Below are 22,242 nucleotides of genomic sequence, written 5' to 3'. Positions count from 1 at the left end.
TGTTATGGCTAGTTCCAAAGGAACAAAATGGCTTCCCTATTATTTCACTTTGGAATATAGATCACAATAAAAAACCCTTATTTTACTTAAAACAGAACAGCAGAATTAGGAAACCTGTAAGTATGCTAAAAATTACAGCACTGCAATATGAAGTCAACACAAAGCTTCCAAATGGCCAACTACAGTTAACAATCTGAAATGTGGCCAGTGAACTGCAAAACTGTTTTATGCAATTCTGAAAACTATTCCATAAGCTAGCTCATTGGCCCATATTTACTGTTACCTTTAGGGACTGTGTCTCAAATGTTGATGGTAACATATTTGGAAAGAGCTTAACAGCAATCGGAAGCAGGAACTCCATGAATGGGACCACAATAAAGACTAGGAAAGGGACCAGGCGAAAGAGATCAGCACATATCCGAAGAAACTGGGGAAAAGAAAAATATTAGTGGGTAAATGAAAAGAATTATTTCTACAAAGGAAGAATGTTTTTCCTATATAAGAATTAGTGACAACTATATTATGAGGAAGAGCTGCCTAGAAGGAAACACCAAGAAGTATCAAGTTGTTCTGTCCCCAGTGATCTTCAGGCAGAGTTAGAAAATCATTTGTCAGGGATATTGTACAAGGTTTCTGGCTTCAAATAATGGCTAGACTAGAGGGATTTCATCTAGTTCTATCTTGAATTCCTTTAAAATCGAAGATTCTGAATCTATCAGTTTTGATATACATTCTACAAATTTTTTGATTTAATTTTTTTAAAAGTAAACTCAAACCACATACAATCTCTTTTCTTGTTTTAAGGCATGTTAATTCACATAGTATAAGCACGCTGATACATTTACATCAATAGAACAAAGATATGGCTACATATTATAGGGTAGTTTAAAGCATTGAGAATTAAGAAACTTTTACAGATTATCTAAGGTAGGCAGCTGACACTTCCCATTTTAGGCAAGAGATCAAGGAGGAGGCAGAGAAGGAAAGGGTCCCAAGCACAGGTGAGCTGAGTCGAGGTGAGGTGAATAGCCATGGCTGCCCAGGTAATAGCGATCCAGTCATGTCCACAGCAGAAGTGAGGCTGGGAGGGGACATCTTACACCAGCAACACAGGACTCATCAACAAGGTAACAATCTTGAAGATCTAGATAAGGCTAATTCATTTTCCTTTCAAGGGTTTTTGAAAACCAATAACACTGGGGCAGCTAGATGGCACAGTGGATACAACAACAGGCCCTGTGGACTTAGGATGACCTAAGTTCAAACCCGACCTCAAACATCTTTTTTCTCAGATTCAACTGGGGCTAGAGACTTGTTCAATGTGGGTGATGAATGGAGTGGGGGTTACCATCCATCTGCTACGTAACAACCTCAGGCTGCCAGGAGTTGCTACTAACATATTACGCAGTGAATATCCTTCTTTCTCCTACACCATCCGAACTGTGAGACAATGAGTTTCTTGTTGCATCAACCTTAAATGATCTTGACTCAAGTGTTTCCACCATATCTCAAATGAACAATAAAGAATTTGCTGCTCAAAGGGAATCCTTGAGAGATAAGCATTTTCAGTTTCTGCAGATAAGCTATGAAACCCTTAAAGAAGAAAATTCTAAGCCAAGAGGAAAGATTAATGAGATGCAAACTTCTCTGAAACGCAGGCAGTGATGGTGAGAACACATAGAGAAAAAAGTCCTTATGATCTAGATCATATTTAGGTGTTCAGTAGGCCTACTATATGTCTTATAGATATCTTTGTGTAAATTATAGTATTGCTTCTCCCTTCTCTGATCAGCTCAATGTTGTTGGGGGGTTTTTTCTTTCTTTCTTGTAGACATTTGAAGATAAGTGACTTGCCCAGAGACACACAGCTCACCCAGTCCAACTCTACAAGTTAACTTTTGTTAATTCTTTAAGTGAATAGTCTATTATTAGTTTGTATGTTTAACAAAGTCTTAAAATATACAATGAATCCTCTAAGAAGCTTTCATACATGTGGACAAATCTCAATCCTTATAAATTGGTCTCTTGAAAGCAACACATACAACCGTCAAACACATCTGAACACTAGAGATGATTAATGTGAGTTGCCAAGTCAGCTTAAAGTCTTCTATGAATTCTGCATTCTAAAGTTGAACATTTTTTTCACACAGAAATTAGAAGGTACTAAGTAAAAAAGGACAATGCTAAAATTTCTTTTAAGTATTACGGTGATTAAATCCAATGTGACTAGTCTGTTCTCTTTAAGAGTTATACCATTTTTTATAATTTTGATTACATTAAATTGAAAAGGTTTTGTACAAATAAAGCCAATGTAACCAAGGTTAGAAGGGAAGTGGAAAATTGGGAAAGAATTTTTACAACCAGTGTCTCTGATAAAGGCCTCATTTCTAAAATATACAGAGAACTGAGTCAAATTTATAAGAATACAAGTCATTCCCCAATTGATAGTCAAAGGATATGAACAGGCAGTTTTCAGAGGAAGAAATTCAAGATATCTATAATCATATGAAAAAAATGCTCTAAATTACTACTGATTAGAGAAATGGAAATCAAAACAACTCTGAGGTACCACATCTCACCACTCAGATTGGCTGACAAAACAGAAAAAGGATAAATGTTGGAGAGGATTAGGGAAAATTGGAACACTGATGCATTGTTGGTGGAGTTGTGAACTGATTCAGCCATTCTGGAGAGCAATCTGGAACTATGCCCAAAGGGTTATAAAAATGTGTATACTCTTTGATCCAGCAATACCACTTCTAGGGCTGTATGCCAAAGAGATCATAAAATGGGAAAAGGACCCACATGTACAAAAATATTTATAGCAGCTCTTTTTGTAGTAGCAAAGAATTGGAAATCAAGGGGATGGATGTCCATCAATTGGGGAATGGCTAAACAAGTTGTAGTATATAAATGTAATGGAACACTATTGTGCTATAAGAAATGAGGAGCAGACAGACTTCATCATAACCTGGAGAGACTTACATATACTGATATTGAGTGAGGAGAGCAGAACCAGGAGAACTTTGTACACAATTACAGACACATCATATGGGTGATAGACTGGGCTCCTTTCAGCAATACAAGGTTAGAAAACAACTACAAAAGACTCATGATGGAAAGGGATATTCATATCCAGACAAAGAATAGACAATAGAAATAGTCATAATGCAGATTGAAGCAAACTACTTGCTCTCTCTTTTGTTTTGTTTTGTCCCTTCTTTCTCACTGTTCACTCCATTCGTTATAATCCTTCTTTACAACCTGACTAATGTTTAACGTGAAGGTATTTGTAGAACCTATATTTGATTGCATGTCACCATGAGGGGGAAGGAGAAGGGGAGAAACGGGGAGAAAATTTGGAACTCAAGGGATTGTGGAACTGAAACTAAAAGCAAAAAAAAAAGTTATACCATTTTTTTTCCTTTAAAAAAATTATTAGTTATATCAGGTGAGCTCTCTAGGAAGAAGACAGGGAAGGTTGCTAGAAGAAATTCTAGTAACACAAAATGCAAAAACTAAAAAAAAATTTTTTTAAGTAATCCCATTTCTGAACATAGGAGTAAACCATCATACTAGGACAAAATTCTCAAAGAATTGAAATATTGACCTGTCTATTTTATATACAAATGAAAATACATACCATGTAATCTCCCTAAGAACTAGAAAACCTAATTCAACTAATATAAAGAATTACTTTTCCTAATTTACACATAAAGGGTAATATCATAAGCAACTTAGGGGGGCATGGAATAGTTTATTTGTCAAACCAATGAATAGATGAAGAATTTGGGAAAAAAGAAAATATAGAGAGCATTACAAAATGTAAAATAGATAATTTTGATTATATAAAATTAAAAAGGCTTTGCACAAACAAAACCAATGCAACGAAAATTAAAAGAAAAGCAATAAACTGTGGAGAAAATTTGCAACAAATATCTCTGATAGAGGTCTCATTTCTCAAATATGTAGAGAACTGAGTCAAATTTATAACAATACAAGTCATTCTCCAATTGATAAATGGTCAAAGGATATGAACAAGCAATTTTCAGATAACCAAAGCCATCTATAGTTATATTAAAAAATGCTCTAAATAACTATTGATTAGATAAATGCAAATTAAAACAACTCTGAAGTACCAACTCACACCTATCAGATTGGTTAATATAACAAAAAGGGAAAATGATGAATGTTTAAGGGGATATCGGAAAACTGGGATACGAATGTGCAATTTGGAACTATGCCCAAAAGGCTATACCCTTTGATCCAGCAATACCATTGCCACAGCTATTTGCCAAAGATATTTGAAAAAGGGAGGGGGGGGGGGGGGGGGGGGGGGAGAGGGAGCAGCCAGGTAGCACAGCAAGTAAGAACACCGGCTCCAGTGTCGGGATGACCTGGGGATCAAATCCCGGGCTCAGACACTTAGCACCCACCCAGAAACACCTGGCCTTGTAGCCTTGAGCAAGCTACTTAACCCCAATTGCTTAGGGGCGGCCAGGTGGCTCAGCGAGTAAGAGCACAGGTTCCAGTGTCAGGGTGACGTGGGGATCAAATCTGGTCTCAGATACTCAGCACCACACCCAGAAATAACTGGCCATGTAACCTTGAGCAAGTTACTTAACCCTGATTGCTTTAAAAAAAAGGGGGGGCGGGGAAGGACCTATTTGTACAAAAATATTTATAGCAGCTCTTTTTGTGGTAGCAAAGAATTGGAAATAAATGGGATGCTCATCAATTGAGGAATGGCTAAATGTAGCCTATGACTGTGATGGAATATTATTGTGCTATAAGAAATAATAATAATAAGCAGGATGGTTTCAGAAAAACCTGGAAAGACTTACATGAACTGATGCAAAGTAAATGAATCAGGAGATCATTGTACACAGTAACAGCAATATTAGACAATAAAGAACTGTGAATGACTTAGCTATTCTCAGTAATACAATGATCCAAGACCCAAAGGACTAATGATGATGCATACTATGCACCTTTAGAGAAAGAACTGATATTGTTCGAATACAAACTGAAGCATGCTATTTTTCACTTTACTTTTATTCTTTTTCTTTTATTTGAGTCTTCTTGTACAAAATGACTAATATGGAAATGTTTTACATAGTTAGACATGTATGACCTATATCTGATTGCTTACTGTCTCAGAGAGATGGATGGAGACAGAATTTGAAACTCAAAACTTTTTTTAAAATGTTAAAAATTATTTTAACATGTAATTGAGGAAAAAATAAAATACATTTTAAAAAGAATTACTTTTCCCCAATAATCCATAATCGCTCACATTCAGAGGGCATTTTATATCAGTTATTTCTATTGACTTCATCTGATTCTCATAACTATTAAAGGAGATTACACAAATATTATTATGTTTATTTTATAGATATGAAACCCAAGGTCCTTTAGACTAACTGTCCATGGTCTGTCTACAGCTTTTAAGTGTGGAGTAAAAACTTAAACCTAAGTTCTTAACTAAGCCTAAGGGAGGACACATGACACTGTCTCTGTAAGAGTTTACATCCATTGCTTTGTGGAAACAACATGAAACATCAACTAACTCTTCTAAAGGAATTAAAGGCCAACGTGCCACTTATTTCCACCAAGGCAATGTGATGTGATCAGTCTCATGGCTGGGACGGGAGAAGAGAAGGGAGGATCTGTGTTCCCTTTTCCTACCTCCAACTCCAAGAGGATTATACCCTTTGAAATTAAAGGGAAGGAAAAAAATGGATGAACACAGAAAGAGGAGTCAGACCAAGGGAGTTTCTTTTTTTTGCTTTTTTGGAGGGCAATTGGGGTTAAGTGATTTGCCCAAGGTCACACTGCTAGTTTTTGTGTTAAGTGTCTGAGGCTGCATCTGAAACCAAGTCCTCCTGACTACAGGGCAGGTGTTCTATTCACTGCGCCACCTAGCCTCCCTGCAAGGGAGTTTCTGTTGGGTTAATTGTGTCTATGCTGTCTTCCCAACTAAGTAGTCTACCAACCCTTTTGTGGCTTCCAGAATTGCCACCATACTCAAAGACATTGTTGCACACAGTGAATGCTGCCTCTCACACTGCTGAAACCATGCCTGTCAATGTCTTCCAAGAGTCACAGAGGCACAGCATGGATGATTCCTGGTCCCACTTCCAGCCACACAGTGAAATATCTCTTGTCTTTCTCAGCAGTCACAGAATTGTTATTGAAGGGCAGGAAAGAGATACCTTACTCCTCCAAAGTCCTTTGAGGAGCAGCAGAGGTGGCCATTTTGCCCCCACAAAGGTATACCTTCTATGACTTTATCAAGAGTTTTCCTCCTCTTCCAATAAAGCACCTACTTCTTGTCTCTCCTAGGAGCTCCTGAGCACCCCCATTTATTCATCCCTTTTTTCTCAGCCCTTTTATACCCTATCATTTATCCCACAAGACTCTAGTGTTTCTTCCACATCGCAATCACACAGAAACTGCTTTTCTTCTACACAGCAAAATCCTCAGCACAGAGCACCAGGTGTGAGCTTCAGCTCTACTCTCCCAAATTCCTTTGTTGCTGGGTTATAAAAAGCAGTTTGCAGCCAAAGTCTAGGCCCCTTTTCTGCCTCCATTGCCATGAATTTTAGTAGAGTCACTCCAGAAACTTGAGGGTTTAAAAATGGAAGTTTAATGTATCTGAAAACTGAAGAGATCATAGACTTTGCAGCAAGAATTGTCAAATGAGAGCAATTGTGATTAATTGCTAGATACAAAATAATGTTAGTTTATAAACTTAAATATTATGGAAAATATTTTTAATAAAATTATTTTATCACTTGATAGTATAATAGTTTGCATCAATGGAGAATAATCATAGTTTGATAACATCTTTAACATAATCAGCATACTATGAATGATCAGGTAATCTGTGATGTTTGCTAATAATAAACTGTACTTATCTGTATTTTAAATTAAATTTCAAAAGGCAGAAAAATTTAGTACATAAGAATTTAAGCTAAGCCACATTTAAATTTTATCTATGGAAGTCCTTATGCCAAAACTAGGCCCCAAGACACAAGCTCTTCAGAAAGAAAATAAAAGGAGAATCCTTAGCTCTAAGCAACAACCAAGGCTCTGGAAATCCACTGTAAACATTTTCAAAACAGCTAAAACTAAGAGATGTATCTCATATTGGGACAGCCAATGAAATGTAAGCTAACAGTCAAGGCCTGTTTCATTTTTGTCTTTGTGCATCTTACTGCCTAAAACAGTGCTTAGTAGGCACATAATAGGTGTTTGTTGAATGAATATCTATAGTTCACTCAAAAATCACCAGGCAAAGCAAATTGCTATCTAGTTATTCCTTGAAATAAAGTAAGCCAATATGCAGAAAATTCTCTACCATAAATGAATTTGCCTAAAATTTAGCCAAATTGCCAAAGATGACAAGTGTCTCACATCTGTCATCACAAACACTCATCTCTAATCAAATCTAGCAAGTCCTTGTTGAAAATAACTAAAGGGATATAATAACTAAGGGATGAGACTCTCCTCAATAGCTAAAATCTAAGAAAAAACAGAGACCTCAGAATTCAGGTCGAGGGTAGAATTCAGATTTCTCCCCAGCACAACTGGAAATATTTTATCCTGAGAAAAAAATAAAAGATCATCACTGAGATCTCTGGGAGTCAGTAAGATAACAAAGCCTCCCTCCCCTAGTGACTACCAGACCACACTGGAATAAGAATGGCTCTCTTTATCAATTGATCAGGTATTGGAATTTAATCTGACCAAAGATACCAAAAACCAGATCTCAAGGTTAAAAAACCAAAGATGAACAGAAAATGACCAGCAAACAGCTGGGACAAGCCAAAGAGAGAAAGAGATTCACAGAGAAGCTATCTTAATGTAAAATGAGAAGTACTGACCAGCTGAAATAATAGAGACAAAGCTAAATCAGGAAGCCTTTAAGGCTAACAACTTCTATTTCTGTCTATAATATTTTCCACACTGACTACCACTGTTATGTATAGTTTCAATACTACTTTGTAACATGGTGAGAATTATTAATATTTGATTTTGTAAAATTCATTAAAAAAATTTTTGTCGCCTTTCTGGCTCCTCGATCGCCATGGCGCCCGTGAAGAAATCTGTGATGAAGGGCAGCAAAAAAAAGAAGCAAGTCCTCAAATTTACCCTGGATTGTACCCATCCTGTGGAAGATGGGATTATGGATGCAGCTAATTTCGAACAGTTTTTACAAGAACGAATCAAAGTGAATGGAAAGGCCGGCAACCTCGGGGGCAGAGTTGTGACCATTGAGAGAAGTAAGAGCAAGATCACTGTGACGTCAGAAGTGCCTTTTTCCAAAAGGTATTTGAAGTACCTGACAAAGAAATACTTAAAGAAGAACAATCTTCGCGATTGGCTTCGGGTGGTGGCCAATAGCAAGGAGAGTTACGAATTAGGTACTTCCAGATCAACCAGGACGAAGAGGAAGAGGAGGAGGATTAAACCCTCTTGGGTCTGGAAACGTTTTGTATATGATCTTGAATAAAACTTGAACCAAAAAAAAAAAATTTTTGTCATACTCTTAAGTATGATTTCATTATACTCTAGGGCAAGCACAGGAATATTTCTCCTGTTTTATAAGTAAGTCAATGGGAAAATGAAAGAATATATAACAGAAATTTTAAGAACCTTCCAGAAAAGCCTCTATTCCATGTATATTTAACTGCAAAATAATGTCTATCTCTCTATTATTGTGATGCTCAATACAAATATAATTTCCACAACCTCTTTTTAATAGTGGTTAGACTGACATTCTAGGTAACAATAGTTACCTAGTGCTTTCAGATTAGGTAAGCTATTTATATCCATGATTTCATTTGGCAGCGTTTCCTGCAGGGCTTCTTTAAATGAATTTCAGTTTCTCATCATGTGTACTTTATCCTATCATAATTTTTAAGAAGTTATTTTTCTCTTTTTTGGTCCTTCAAAGATCTATGATTTTATCAGGGTGGATGTTCTCTCCATGGATGGAGCCTGAAAGTTTTCCCTGCTTTAACTGATAGTTTTCATGAGGTACCATGGTTGAAAGCATCCATTACCCTAAAGCCTGCCATTCAATGAATTTGTCCAAACATAGCCCGGCTGGTCTTTGTACAATCTATTACCTGACCTACTTGAAGCCTTTTTAGTTTCATAAAACCTGCCAGGGATTCTGCACAGCACCACAATAAGACACTGAAAGAAGACTTTTTTCTGAAAGTATTATAATTACTGACATTATATTCAAATTTTTTTGTCCCCTTTTATGGTACCCACATCACTATATTACATGCCAAATCATTACATACCATTCCATTTATTTTCTAACTAGTAGAGATAGCTATGTTTCAAAATGTCTGCCACCTACAACTCAAGAAAGACACGGTTTCATACATGCTGCATTCACTTCCTGCTCTAATGGAGAAAAAGGGAGGCAGCAGACAATGGCTCCAGGACAGATATGCCCCTCTTTTCATTCTCTTTGTCACCATCTCCTCCTACTTCAGGCAAAGAAGAGCAAAACAATGGGACTTCACAAGATGACCTGGGAGAGAGACCTCTCACACAGCAGCTTCTTGTAGGCAATTTATGACTCTTTTTTGAGCTCCAAGGTATACATGATAATGCACCCCAGGAGGCAAAGGTAGAATCAGAGGCCCTGGGCTCCAAGTCTAGCTTGGGCATTTACCCATCAAGGAAGTACCCATGGGCAAGTCACTTCACTTCTTTTGAGTCTCTGTGACCTCATATGCAAAATTGGAAGGAAAAAACTTGCACTGCTGTCCCGCAGGGGTGTGAGGAAAGCATTTTATAAATTGTGATTTAAAAATTCAGGCATTATTAAAATATAGATAGATAGATCTAATTATGTAATTCTAAAGTTTTCCATGTATGCTATCAATTATTTGTGGCCTTCTAAAAAGTAAAAATACTGAAAAAAAAAAAAAACAAAATCAGATTTTTAACAATGTCTCCTTTCCTAATATTTAAGTTTCTCAAAGATTTCACATTTAGAAAATGAAATTTCTTATAAAGGTGACAAAATATTTTTAACATCAACACGTATAATAAGAACCACTTGCAGCTATTTTCTGAACTATGAATTTATCATCTGATATTAAATGTCTAACATACATTAATGGCATTTCCTCCATTTTCATTCCAGCCAGGGATAGGACCATCATTAGAACACTCCCCATTAGCAGTGGCATGCTTTAGAAAATGGAGAGAGACAAAAGGCTGGCTGACAATATAATGAGCTGCCAGTTACTTCTCCTTCTCTGAAAAAAGGCAAGAAACACCATATGGTCTGCAATGCACAACCTCAATTATTTTAATGTTACCCTTTTACGGATACATTTTCCCTTCAGAAGAGACCTCAGATCATGCATCCAACCTCGAATTACAATGAATATGCAATCTTAAACTGAGGGGAAAAATTTCAGGAAGTAGCTCTACTCCTTACCATTCCCAAAGCCTATGCCATTAACTACACTTGTACAGAAATGTAAAAACAAAATTCATTTATTCAGACATTTCCAAAGTGAACTGAAATACTCTATATGCTAAGTCTAATTAGTTGCTTCATTGATCTAAAAAACAAAAACAAAACAAAAACCTTTAGAGATATTACACACCAAATTTGCTGTCAATCTGCCCGACTCCCCAGGTTCTTAAATTCTAAAGGTTCATTGTGTCAAAGTTTCCTGCTGCTACTTTGAATTGTCATAAGGATACTACTCCTTTGATCTTTGCTGTTTAAAAGTTTCCAACTGAAACAATTCAGGAAAAACAACATACTACTAGACTTTTTTTTAAGTAACCACATTAAAAATGAGCAGACACTATATTTATACACTAGATTTTCTTAAAATTTTTATTTACACATCCAACATTAAACCTCAACTTTGAATTCTTCAATAAAGCAAGCATCGACCAAGATAATTAACCTTATGTGTTATTCAGGTTAGTAATTATGAAATACAAGTATAATTTCCAGTACTGATGTTAAAATTAACCCACAGATCAATAAACACCTGACTCAAAACAGAATGTGTATAAGAAAACATATATTGACAAAAATAAATGCTCAACAATATAATTCTGACATGCCCAACTATTCAATGATATGAATTACACCTAAAAAAAGCCTACCAATTAAATCATTCAAAATTGAGTTTATTTACTACCTAAGATTATTTGGATATTTGGATTTTTTTCATTTCCCCTCCATAAAAGTTATTTGAAAAACATCACACAAATAAAAAATAACTTATTAAAATTTGAAAAGCTGAATTAGAAATCACATTTTTTATAGATCACAACTAAACATCCTACTCTTTTTAACAAGGTATAATAAAAAATGTAACTTATAACCAACCATGGTCATTAAATGTTTTAAACATGAAATCTGAACAAAGCATTCTATTATTTTCATTTCAAAGGATCTGCTTAGGCACACACACTTGCATAGAGGATTTGGAATTCATAAAGCTTCTCTTTTTTATTTCCAATACCCAAATGAGGATAATATTTCATCAAATTTCAAGTAGTGAACAAATTAACATACACTCAAACCAGGGGAGTCCGAGACTTTGATGTAGTAAGTCATCTGTGTATCCTTCCTCTTTTCCACCAAAGTCTCAAACTCTATTATCCTGGGGGTACACATAGTTCATCTGTCCTTCCAAGTCTCTTACTCTTACATTCATTTTCAGGAAAAAGACTAGCATCTAAAAAGCTATAGATCAGGAGAACATGCTTTCTTTTTTCTTCTACAAATTTAATAAGATGAAAACGGCTTATAAAAATCCAATACATTTGTCAGACACATCCCTTTATAGCACTCACTGAAAATTAAAAAATATATATATAGTCTACTAATGCTTTTGTCTAGAGTATTAAACGTCTGAGTATTACTATGATTACTCTGTATCATTAGTTTAAAATATACCTAAAATTCAAATGTGGGGGCATTAAATGTGACTTAATTTTGTTTCTCTAATAAGTACTAACACTACAAACCAGTTATTCATAATTCTATATATATTTTGCATAGCACCAAAAGTATAAAGAACTTAACAAAATGTATTCAGTGAATCTCCTTAAAAATTCCTATAAAACAGTCTGAGAGAATAGGCTTATTCCTTTCTTTAAGTGGAGAAGAGAGCAATGAAGCATTTAGTCCCTAGGATACTCAGCAAGAAGAGATCTAAGCCTTCTACCATCTAACCCAATCATCTAGAAAAGCCACTGGCCTATAAATTACCTTGAATTAACTCTCAAAATGTTAATCTTTACACTTAAAAAGAAAAGAGGGAAAGGGGGAAGAGAAGGATCTTTTTTCGATGCAAAGATAACCATGAATTAGTCCTTGTAAGGCATGAGGCATTTACATAATCCTATACAAATAATTTCGCTGTTCCTAACCTCAAATTTAAGAATGGTTAAACTAACATGAAATCAAGCAAAAGCAAACACAAGTAATCAAACACATTTACTACAAGTTACCTGTCTCCGCTCCCTCCGAGATAAGGTGCTACCATGGAGAATTCGCCAAAGTGTCCGTGCAGCAATCTTGGTATCAATCCACAACAACCGGAAGCCATGATAATAGTGCTTCAACTCATCCACAACCCTTTGAACAAGTGATTTCTTCACAGGTGCCTCTACAGTGGGGCTGTAGACAGGCCCACCTTCTTCAAGCTTCTTGTTTTTATCCTTGATAGACTTCAGGGACTTTTCCACTACCGAGTCATCTTGTAAGGGACAAGAAGAATGCAAGCACCGCACAGAAACGTGTGGAGGTTCCAGAGAGCACAAACTAAAAAGAGGCGTCCATGATTTAGGAGATCTTATTACCATATATGTTTGTTCAGGTCTTTTAGTCCAACAATTTAAAGGATCACTTTTGAAGGAAATGTAAACAGGGTGGACATGAGTGCAACAACCAAACTTAATATTCCTTTAAAAAAAAAGAGAGAGAACAGTAAGCAATCAAGGAATTTAACTTAAAATCTAAAAACTATATACAGATATAGCAAGATGAATTAAATTAAATCACCATACTTCATCAAAAAATACCTGTATAAAGTGGCTCTGGACAAACAACATTAAAATGAGTTAAGACAACAATATACTAACTAAATGCTTCGTGCTAAAATGTCTTTAGAGTAAATTTACTGAAAAAAATCCCTTCTTGAGTCAAGAAGCAAACTACCTTTCTATTACCATAAATCAATATAAATAATATTAAAGGGAACTTCCACCCCATTCTGGATATCTCACCAACATTGGCTCTCTTACCTTCTAAGTGGAGCTATTACATCCAAATACCTTGCCTACAGGACTTCGCCACCACTGCCTAAGATCCTCCAAATTAAATCAATTAGTACTTTGAATCTTGACCTCTATGCAAAATTGGTCACAGGCAAATAAAATTTGGAAAATTATGTTGAGAAGCAAAGAATGAGAGAGACCAAAAACTTGTTTAAACAAACACACACAAGCTTCATTCCTATACATCATTAATACTTTAATGCCTTATGAGGAAGTCTCTTCCTCAACAAGGTATTTTATGTTCACCCTTGTTACAGAAAAGTAAAATCCAAACTGAAAAGGAATTTCCTATAAGGAGGTCCTTCCGATGAGTTTGTGGATGACATGCTGATTGCTTCAAACCCTTCTCATCCAGAAGAACAAGATAAAGATAGGGAAAAAACTTCCTACAGAAGTAATATTTGTGATTTAATAGGTTAGTATTGCAAGACTGTCTCCAGACTCATTATTTCCTCCTAAACCTTATGCCTAAAATACTAGTAGATATAACCAGGTGACAGTAGAACCAAGCACCATTTTTACAGCTCAAGAAACACTAGTGACCTTCATAAACGAGAAGATTTAACAAAAACCTGCTAAAACAATTCGTATTATATAACTAGTTTCAATAAAATGAAATTTAAAATAGACAATAAAGATCTAGGATGAAGAGAAAGAACACAAGTTCTTCACTGTATGGCTTACTTGTCAGTTACTACTTAATAATATCCCAAGTATTATTCTAAAGCTAGAGACATAAAGATTCTAAAATTTCACTTAGGAGGGGAAATCTCCAGAGCCATTCATGTACAGGCAGCAGCATTTCTAGCTTGACATGGTGCAGCTTGAAAAGCCTCTAAAAGCTACTTACTTCATGCCTTAGGCTTAGACCTTTGCATCACACTTTTAGCCTTACTCTCCCTTTCTTCCTCAGTTAAGAGCCTGCTACATCTCTCAAAATGTAGTTTTAGATAAAGCCTCAAATGAACTAAAAAGCTCCATTTTTTCCTCTCATAATCATAACAGACAAGGGGAAGCGTATTTTGGTTTTCCTTTTTCCCATTTAATCTAAGACCTCTGATCCTAAATTCCCAACTAAGAATCTACTTTTCTAAGTGTCCCACCATCCTGGCACTCACAAAGGTTCATAACATCGGGGCGGCCAGGTAGCACAGCAGGTAAGAGCACCGGCTCCAGTGTTGAGAAGACCTGGAGATCGAATCCCGGGCTCATACACTTAGCACCCACCCAGAAACACCTGGCCGTGTAACCTTGAGCCAGTTACTTAACCCCAATTGCTTAGGGGCGGCCAGGTGGCTCAGCGAGTAAGAGCACTGGCTCCAGTGTTGGGATGACCTGGAGATCAAATCCCGGCTCAGATACTCAGCACCACACCCAGAAATAATAACTGGCCGTGTAACCTTGAGCAAGTTACTTAACCCCGATTGCTTAAAAAAAAAAAAAAGGTTCATAACACATGCCTTCCACTCTCCTTCACCTCTCTGTCTACTCTATCTAAAGTATTCGTATATCTGGTCCCATTCACTTTCCTTACACGCCATTCTAGTTGAGGATCTCATTACTTCTCAAAACCACTACAGAGATTAAAAAGAAAAAAAAAAGGAAAAGGGCCTATATGTACAAAAATATTTATACCAGCTATTTTTGTGGTGGCAAAGAATTGGAAACTGAGGGGAATGCCCAACAATTGGGGAATGGTGGCTGAATAAGTTGTGGCATAATGATTATGACGGAACACTATTATATTATGCTATTAAAAATGATGAGCAAGATTTTTTTAGAAGAACCTAGGAAGACTTACACGAACTGACGCAGAGTGAAGTGAGTAGAACTAGGAGAACATTATACACAATAATCACAATACAGTATGATGCTCAACTGTGAATGACTTGGCTCTTCTCAACAATACAATGATATAAGACAAAAAAGGATTCTTGGTGAAAAATGTTGTCTACCTCCAAAGAGAAGTGATAAGAGTCTGAATGCAAATAGCATACTTTTTTTTAAACTTTCTTTATTTTTCTTGGGGTTTTGGGGGAGGGAAGGGGGGAGGGTCTGTGTTTTCTACCACAACATGACTAAAATGAAATGTTTGGCATGTCTGTACATGGCTAACCTATATCAAATTGCTTGCCTTCTTAATGAGGGGGGAGAAAAGACAGAGACAGAGTTTGGAATGCAAAAATTTTTTTTAAATGTTAAAAATCTTTACATTATTAAATGGAAAAAATCTTTACACTATTAAATGGAAAAATTAAATGGAAAAAAAAATTTAAATGCTTAGCCCCAGCTCTGATAAGGTACATGAGATATTAAAAAACCCTTTGCCCTTACCATGTGAAATAAATATAACTCTCAAACCAAGATCATTAATGTCTCAAATTCAAGGACTGGTTATAATAAAAAATACCTCACCAAGTTCTTCCTGTATATTTATTCTCTAAATCCACATGCTAATAAGTTATCATTTTTTAATCCTAGAATTTGGAATACATTTTGAAACACTCATTTCTAAGTACTAAAATTTTTAAATGCCAATTTTTTTGTTTTAATAACAATAACTTCTGTTGTAATATCACCCATTTCCAGATATATTGCCACCCACCCAATGAGCCTTCCCTTGTAATATAAAACCGAGAGAGCAATGATAACTAATAGCATAAACTATATTCCATATCCAGTCCCCTGCTTTTCCAAGAAAAAGGAAGCACATGCTTTATCTTTTCTGTGGTCCATGATTAGGCATCATAAACACATAATTATGCAGAAACACTCTTCATTTCCTTGTCACTGGAGTCATTGTACACTACAGTCCTAGTTGTGTCTCCTTCACTCTGACTCTTAGGTCATTCCAGTTGTCTCATATTTCTCTGAATTCCTCATATTCAACATTTCTTACAGCATAAATATTCCACAATTTGCTCAGTCACTCTCCAATCAATAGATGCCCCATTTTATTTGTTTTTTTCTTACTGCAAAAGTGTATATAAAAATCTTCTGGAATATATATATATATACATATATATATATGTAGCCTTTTCCCCTTTTACTTCTTTGAAGCATAAGCTTCCATACTAACTCAGGAGCTGATCTGAAGAACAGTTTTGTAAATTGTAACACTACATAAATTTAAGCTATTATTATGATTTCTGTTATTTATGGTAACTGTTTATTTCTATTTCTGTTATTTATGGATGTGCATGCTCAATCAATATTTGCTGAATCTCTATTACCTCTTAACAAAAATAGTGATTTGGCCATATTTTTTTCTTATATTTTTATGGAAATATCTACTTAAAACACATTGTAAATTGGTTTCTACAAAAGTCAAATAATTTAATTTGAGAGTATGTGGCACTTTTTTCATCAATGGGATTTTTTTTTAAGTTGAGAATTAACGTGGAAAGCATTGTAAAAACCTTGTCTTATAATGCTTTAGTAGTAAAATTTACTCCCTGCCACTGCTCTACAGTACAACAGAAACCTTAAAATGAAGTTAGTTTTTAATTAGTCTTATCTCTAAGCCCCAGTTTCAGAATTCAGCATGAATTGTTCCATCAAAAAATGAGACTGTATGTGCAACACAGATCATGAAGTACTGCAGATAAAGGACTCTAAGAAGGTCCAATTTAATTTATTTTGCAAGAATTATAATTATGAAGTCACTTTTTCCTCAAATTCTAATGGCTATATTTTATGCTACCTACTAGAATACCTTGTAATACTCAGCTGAACAAAATAAATTTCAAAATATCAAAGGCTTTTTCAAGTAACGCTTTTTTTTTAAAACAAAAGGTAGAATGTAAAGGAAAATAAATTTTCAGACTGACCTTCTCTACAACAATCTGATGACACATTTATTAGGGTCATACAGTGAACTCAGAAACCAACTGTATTAAAACTTACAGTAAAGCCTTGTTATGTATTTCTTTAAAAAGAATTTTTTTAAAGATACTTGAGGATGGGAAAAAAATAAATGTCTCTTTATAACAAATCATTATTAGCATTCTTATCAAGTGGAATTTGATTAAAAGTTTCATAATAGACTGATCACAATGTTAATAATTTAATTAAAGAGCTTTGATTTAGAAAATATCTATTAACTATTCAGTCAGGAAAGATAAAGAATGCTAACAAAAGCATTTTCACTGAAGAAGAAAAGGTAGAGAAGTTTAAGTGGCACAGTTAAAACTTTGTTAAATTCAGCCTAATTATGGCAAAGGTTGATCTGAATTAGTGACTTTTTTTTACCTTTTTTTAGGGCAGCTGGGGTTAAGTGACTTGCCCAGGGTCATACATCTAGGTTTTTTTGCTAAGTGTCTGAGGCCACATTTGAACTCAGGTCCCCCTGACTCCAGGACCAGTGCTCTATTCACTGTGACACCTAGCCACCCCCTGAATTAGTGACTTTTTTAAAAGAATGGTTTTATTTAGCCTAGTAAAAAGGAATACATAGGATAGTTGACAATTTTATGTTCATACGTGATCAAAAAGTTTGGAATATTTTTAAATGCCGATAAAACTGTTACAGTATTAATAAAGTTTTACTAAGTAAAAGTAAACTTTAGAGCAGTATCATGAATTCCTTAACTAATGAAACTATACTCCAACATCTGACAAGGCCATCCCAGACCTAGGTAGGATAACCAGTCTGAAACTGTGTGACAAGTTACAAACTATAACTTGGATGACACTGTTTTACAGCCACATCCTTCAGAGAATCGGAGGGTATGTCAGGAAAGCTAGCTCAAAATGTACACCAATTCTTCTGCCTTACCCTGGGAATTAGCTGGGGTATTAGACAGAATTATCTCAGATACAAGTATGGAAAGTCAGGGCCCTTACATCCCTCAGAAGTGAAAATTATAGTCATATCCTGTCTGTTCTAAGATTAACAGCCTTAAACTTTCTGGGTCTTGTTCACTTATGGGCTACCCTGACTACACATGAGATATACTTTAGAGCTGCTCACAAGCATGGAACTTCATGAATACTAAACCAGACACTGAGTAGGGCATATAGACTAATAAGTGATTGGCACTGAAAAGCCCTGGGTCCAAATGATGAAGCCTTTGACACTTACTGTGTCTGTGCCAAAGACAAGTCACTTAAGCTTCTAAGCCTCAGGCAGTTCTCCAGGATCAAAGGATCACACATTTAAAACAGAAAGAGACCCCTGAGGTCATCCAGTCTAACCCCCTCATTCCATATGAAGAAGTGTGAGTCCCAAAGAAGATAAGTGACTTGGTTCAATGGAGTAAGAGAGGTGGGAGTTGAACCCTCATCCTGACTTCTAAGCAAGATCTCGGTCTCCTATAAGTTGGTGGAAAGAATCCCACACTAACAAGATCAGACATCCCTGACATATTGAAGTAATCAACTTCCGCATGAAGGAGAAGTTGCTGTTGTTGTTCCTTCACTCTCTCAAAGAGGACCAATGATATCACAATGATAGCATCTTGACTTGCACATGTATTGGATATGAGCGAAGCAGAGCAGGGCAAAGTCTTGAGCCCCACTCTCTTCTCCAGTTGTCGAAGTTCAGTGGCAAGACCTTAGCTTTTCTAAGTTATGGTCTTTCCCAGGTCTCAGTTTGTCTGAGGCCATGCCCATTCAACGACTGAGGGCTGGGGAAAAGTCAAGACAAAAAAATGGCTCAATTTACCATCACAAAGATATCAATCTGAGACAGGAAGAATTTCAAAATTTCTGGTCAGAACCAAAAACAACTGCTACCATCGCTCAGCTGAATTAAAGAGATTTTCCTATATTCAGTGCAGTTTAAAAAAAAAAAAGAATGAGGCCACAGTATCCCCTAGAAACTGGTGTATGATACAAATCTCAGACTATATTTGGGTGCTAGGATTCATGGTAAAGGCACAGCTCCAGGGACAACAGGCTGAGCTGCAGGTGCTGCTTTCTTCTCACGAGAGACAGCCCCTTGAAAAACTCCTAGAAAAGGGATAGTACAGTGGTGTCAAAAAAAAAAATCAATAATGACAGGGTGATACATTCATTTATCAAATAGCTTTAAAGGTACAGACCACTTCTGGTTTTATAGAGCTAGGCTCCTCTCAGTTCTCCACCCATTTTGGTACATCTGACCAATGTTCGGTGTGTGATGCCATTGTTGGATGATAGCCAAGAGATTCGAGTGATTTGAATATATTCGGTATTTCATCATTTTCAATGAGATCAAACCAACCATCTACAGTTTTAGTGAGTCTTTACATTAACACATCTATGCTTGATTGGTTCGTTGTGTTCAGGCCTGATTTCACACCCAATTCTCACTACTGTGATATCCTCACTGGATGTCTTGATCACTGGAGTTGGTTCAATGGATTTACCCCTCTTTCCTTTCTGATCAAGATACTTTGTCCTGACATAATTTCCTTAAATTGGTTTACTTGTCCTACCGTGTTTCCCCGATAATAAGACACTGTCTTATTAATTTTTTTGGAAAGAAAAACACCAGAGGGCTTATTTTCAGGGGAGGGCTTCTGTTGTCCTGCCTCAACTCTCCTCCGCGGCACTGCTCTCAATGGCGCCAGCAAGCAAATCACTGGGGAAGAATAGGATGACGCACTCACTGCTGCAGCTCTGATTGGATGCAGCTCGGAACGCGGCATGCCTTTGGTGGGGGGGGGAATGGTGCATACAGAGGGTACCGTAATGCAGCGTGTAGCGCAGGGGATCACCTTCACTACAGTAGCAATCTCAACAGGGCTTATTTTCGGGATAGGTCTTATTATCGGGGAAACACGGTAAGTTACCAGCTTCTTTTATCCATATTATGTTTTTGTTGCAGCAGTCATTGAATGGGAAGTTTACATTTGATGGGTTGTAGCAACCAACATTACCAACTAATATATATAATAATAATATACAGAAAAAATTTGTTTTCACTGATTATAATGCAATTCAGTCAATTAGTTGCATAGTCCTTAATTTAACAATATGTTTTTGTTCCCCTCGTTCTTTTTAAAACTGTGATTACTACAAAAATTAAAGGAGTGAATGAACAATACTTCTTCACCCACCTGTTACATAAAGATGCCAAAGCTATTGAAATACAATTTTACCTGGAATCATCTAGGTCAGGGCCTCTTAACCTTTTTCCATTCCCCAACCTCTTTGGGGCCTGCCATTGGTTGGGCTGCATGGCCTGAGGGCACGGGCAGTGCAAAGTGCACATGCTCTGGGCTCATAACCAAGGCTGCAGTGAAACTGGGCCATGCAACATGGGCAAGTGCTACCAAGAAAGACCTCCCATTCATTACACATTTTATTTTTAATTAATTTTTAGTCTTTAGACGTTCAGAAACTTGTACTGTTGCTGGATTTTGTGACCCCTTGGGGTCACAACCCACAGTTTAAGAAGCTCTGATGTTTCTAGGTGGTCTTACCATTTTTAAGAACTAAAGAAATTCTTGGGGGGGAGGGTGATATATGCAAAAAGTAAAGTCAACAGCCTGACACCTTCAACAAAAAGTTAGATATAAAATATTTTAATTTAGTAGTCTTATATGAATTCCTTAAAAGGAACAGCAGATACTGAAGAAAATAACACCTTAAAAAGTAAACTCAAATGGCAAAAGAGGTCCAAAAAGCCAATGAAAAGAATGCCTTAAAAGTCGAATTTGCCAGATGGAAAAAGAATCTCAAAAACTCACTGAAGAGAATAATTACTTCAAAATTAGATTCGAGCAAATAAAAGCTAATGACTTCATGAAAAATCAAGATACTATAACATAGATCCAAATAAATGAAAAAATAGAAGGCAATGTGAAATATCTCAATGGAAAAACCACTGACCCAGAAAATAGATTCAGAAGAGATAATTTTAAAATTAGTGGACTACCTGAAAGCCATGATCAAAAAAAAGAACCTAGGAATCATCCTTCAAGAAATTCTCAAGGAAAATTGCCCTGATATTCTAAAACCAGAGGGCAAAATAGAAATCGAAAGAATTAACCAATCACCTCTTGAAAAAAGATTCCAAAAAGAAAATTCCTAGGAATGTCATAGCCAAATTCCAGAGTTCCCAGGTCAAGGAGAACATATTGCAAGCAGTCAGGAAGAAACAATTCAAATATAGTGGAAACACAATTAAGGATAACAGAAATCTAGCAGCTTCTACACTAAGGGATCAAAGGGTTTAGAATATGATATCCCTGAGGTCAAAGGAGCTAGGATTAAAACCAACAATCACCTACCCAGCAAAACTGAATGCTTCATATGCTTCAGGGGAAAATATGCTGAATATATATTCATATGCTGAATGCTTCAGGGGAAAATATGGTCATTCAATGAAACAGATGACTTTAAAGTATTCTTTTTTTTTTTAAACAATCAGGGTTAAGTAACTTGCTCAAGGTTACACAGCCAGTTATTTCTGGGTGTGGTGCTAAGTATCTGAACCCAGATTTGATCCCCAGGTCATCCCGACACTGGAGCGGGTGCTCTCACTCACTGAGCCACCTGGCCACCCCTAAGCAACTGGGGTTAAGTAACTTGCTCAAGGTTACACGACCAGGTGTTTCTGGGTGGGTGCTAAGTGTCTGAGCCCAGGATTCGATCCCCAGGTCATCCCGACACTGGAGCTGGTGCTCTTACTCGCTGTGCTACCTGGCCACCCCATTTTAAAGTATTCTTGTTGAAAAAATCAGAACTGAACAGAAAATTTTACTTTCAAATACAAGAATCAAGAGAAGCATGAGAAGGTACACAGGAAAAAGAAATCATAAGGAACTTATTAAAGTCGAACTCTTTACATTCCTACAAGGAAAAATGATAACTGTAATTCATGAAACTTTTCTTGGTATGAGGATGGTTGAAGGGAATATATATATATATGAATATATGTGCATGCATAGAAGGGTACATGTC

At 36.3% G+C, this 22,242-nt stretch overlaps 1 protein-coding gene and 1 pseudogene across 2 annotated transcripts in view; one reads left to right on the top strand and one right to left on the bottom strand.

Annotated features, from left to right (window-relative positions):
* The window catches only part of LETM1 (leucine zipper and EF-hand containing transmembrane protein 1), a 79,873-nt gene that overhangs the window by 34,515 nt on the left and 23,116 nt on the right, over positions 1–22,242 (bottom strand). For both annotated transcript variants that reach the window (XM_069071161.1, XM_069071152.1), the window contains exons 3-4: positions 12,523–12,976; positions 284–427 (exon numbers count right to left, since the gene is read on the bottom strand). In XM_069071161.1, coding sequence (XP_068927262.1) covers positions 284–427; positions 12,523–12,976 — 598 coding nt within the window. The remainder of the gene's footprint in view (positions 1–283; positions 428–12,522; positions 12,977–22,242) is intronic.
* Positions 8,042–8,540, top strand: LOC138148485 (large ribosomal subunit protein eL22 pseudogene; annotated as a pseudogene).

Source organism: Petaurus breviceps, unplaced genomic scaffold (genome assembly GCF_028583685.1).
Source record: "Petaurus breviceps papuanus isolate PSGF00001 unplaced genomic scaffold, PetGlider_PUasm1.0 140, whole genome shotgun sequence".
Lineage (NCBI taxonomy): Eukaryota > Metazoa > Chordata > Mammalia > Diprotodontia > Petauridae > Petaurus > Petaurus breviceps.
The sequence above is the reverse complement of the archived record's forward strand: the minus strand, read 5'-3'. Positions and strand labels throughout refer to the sequence as shown.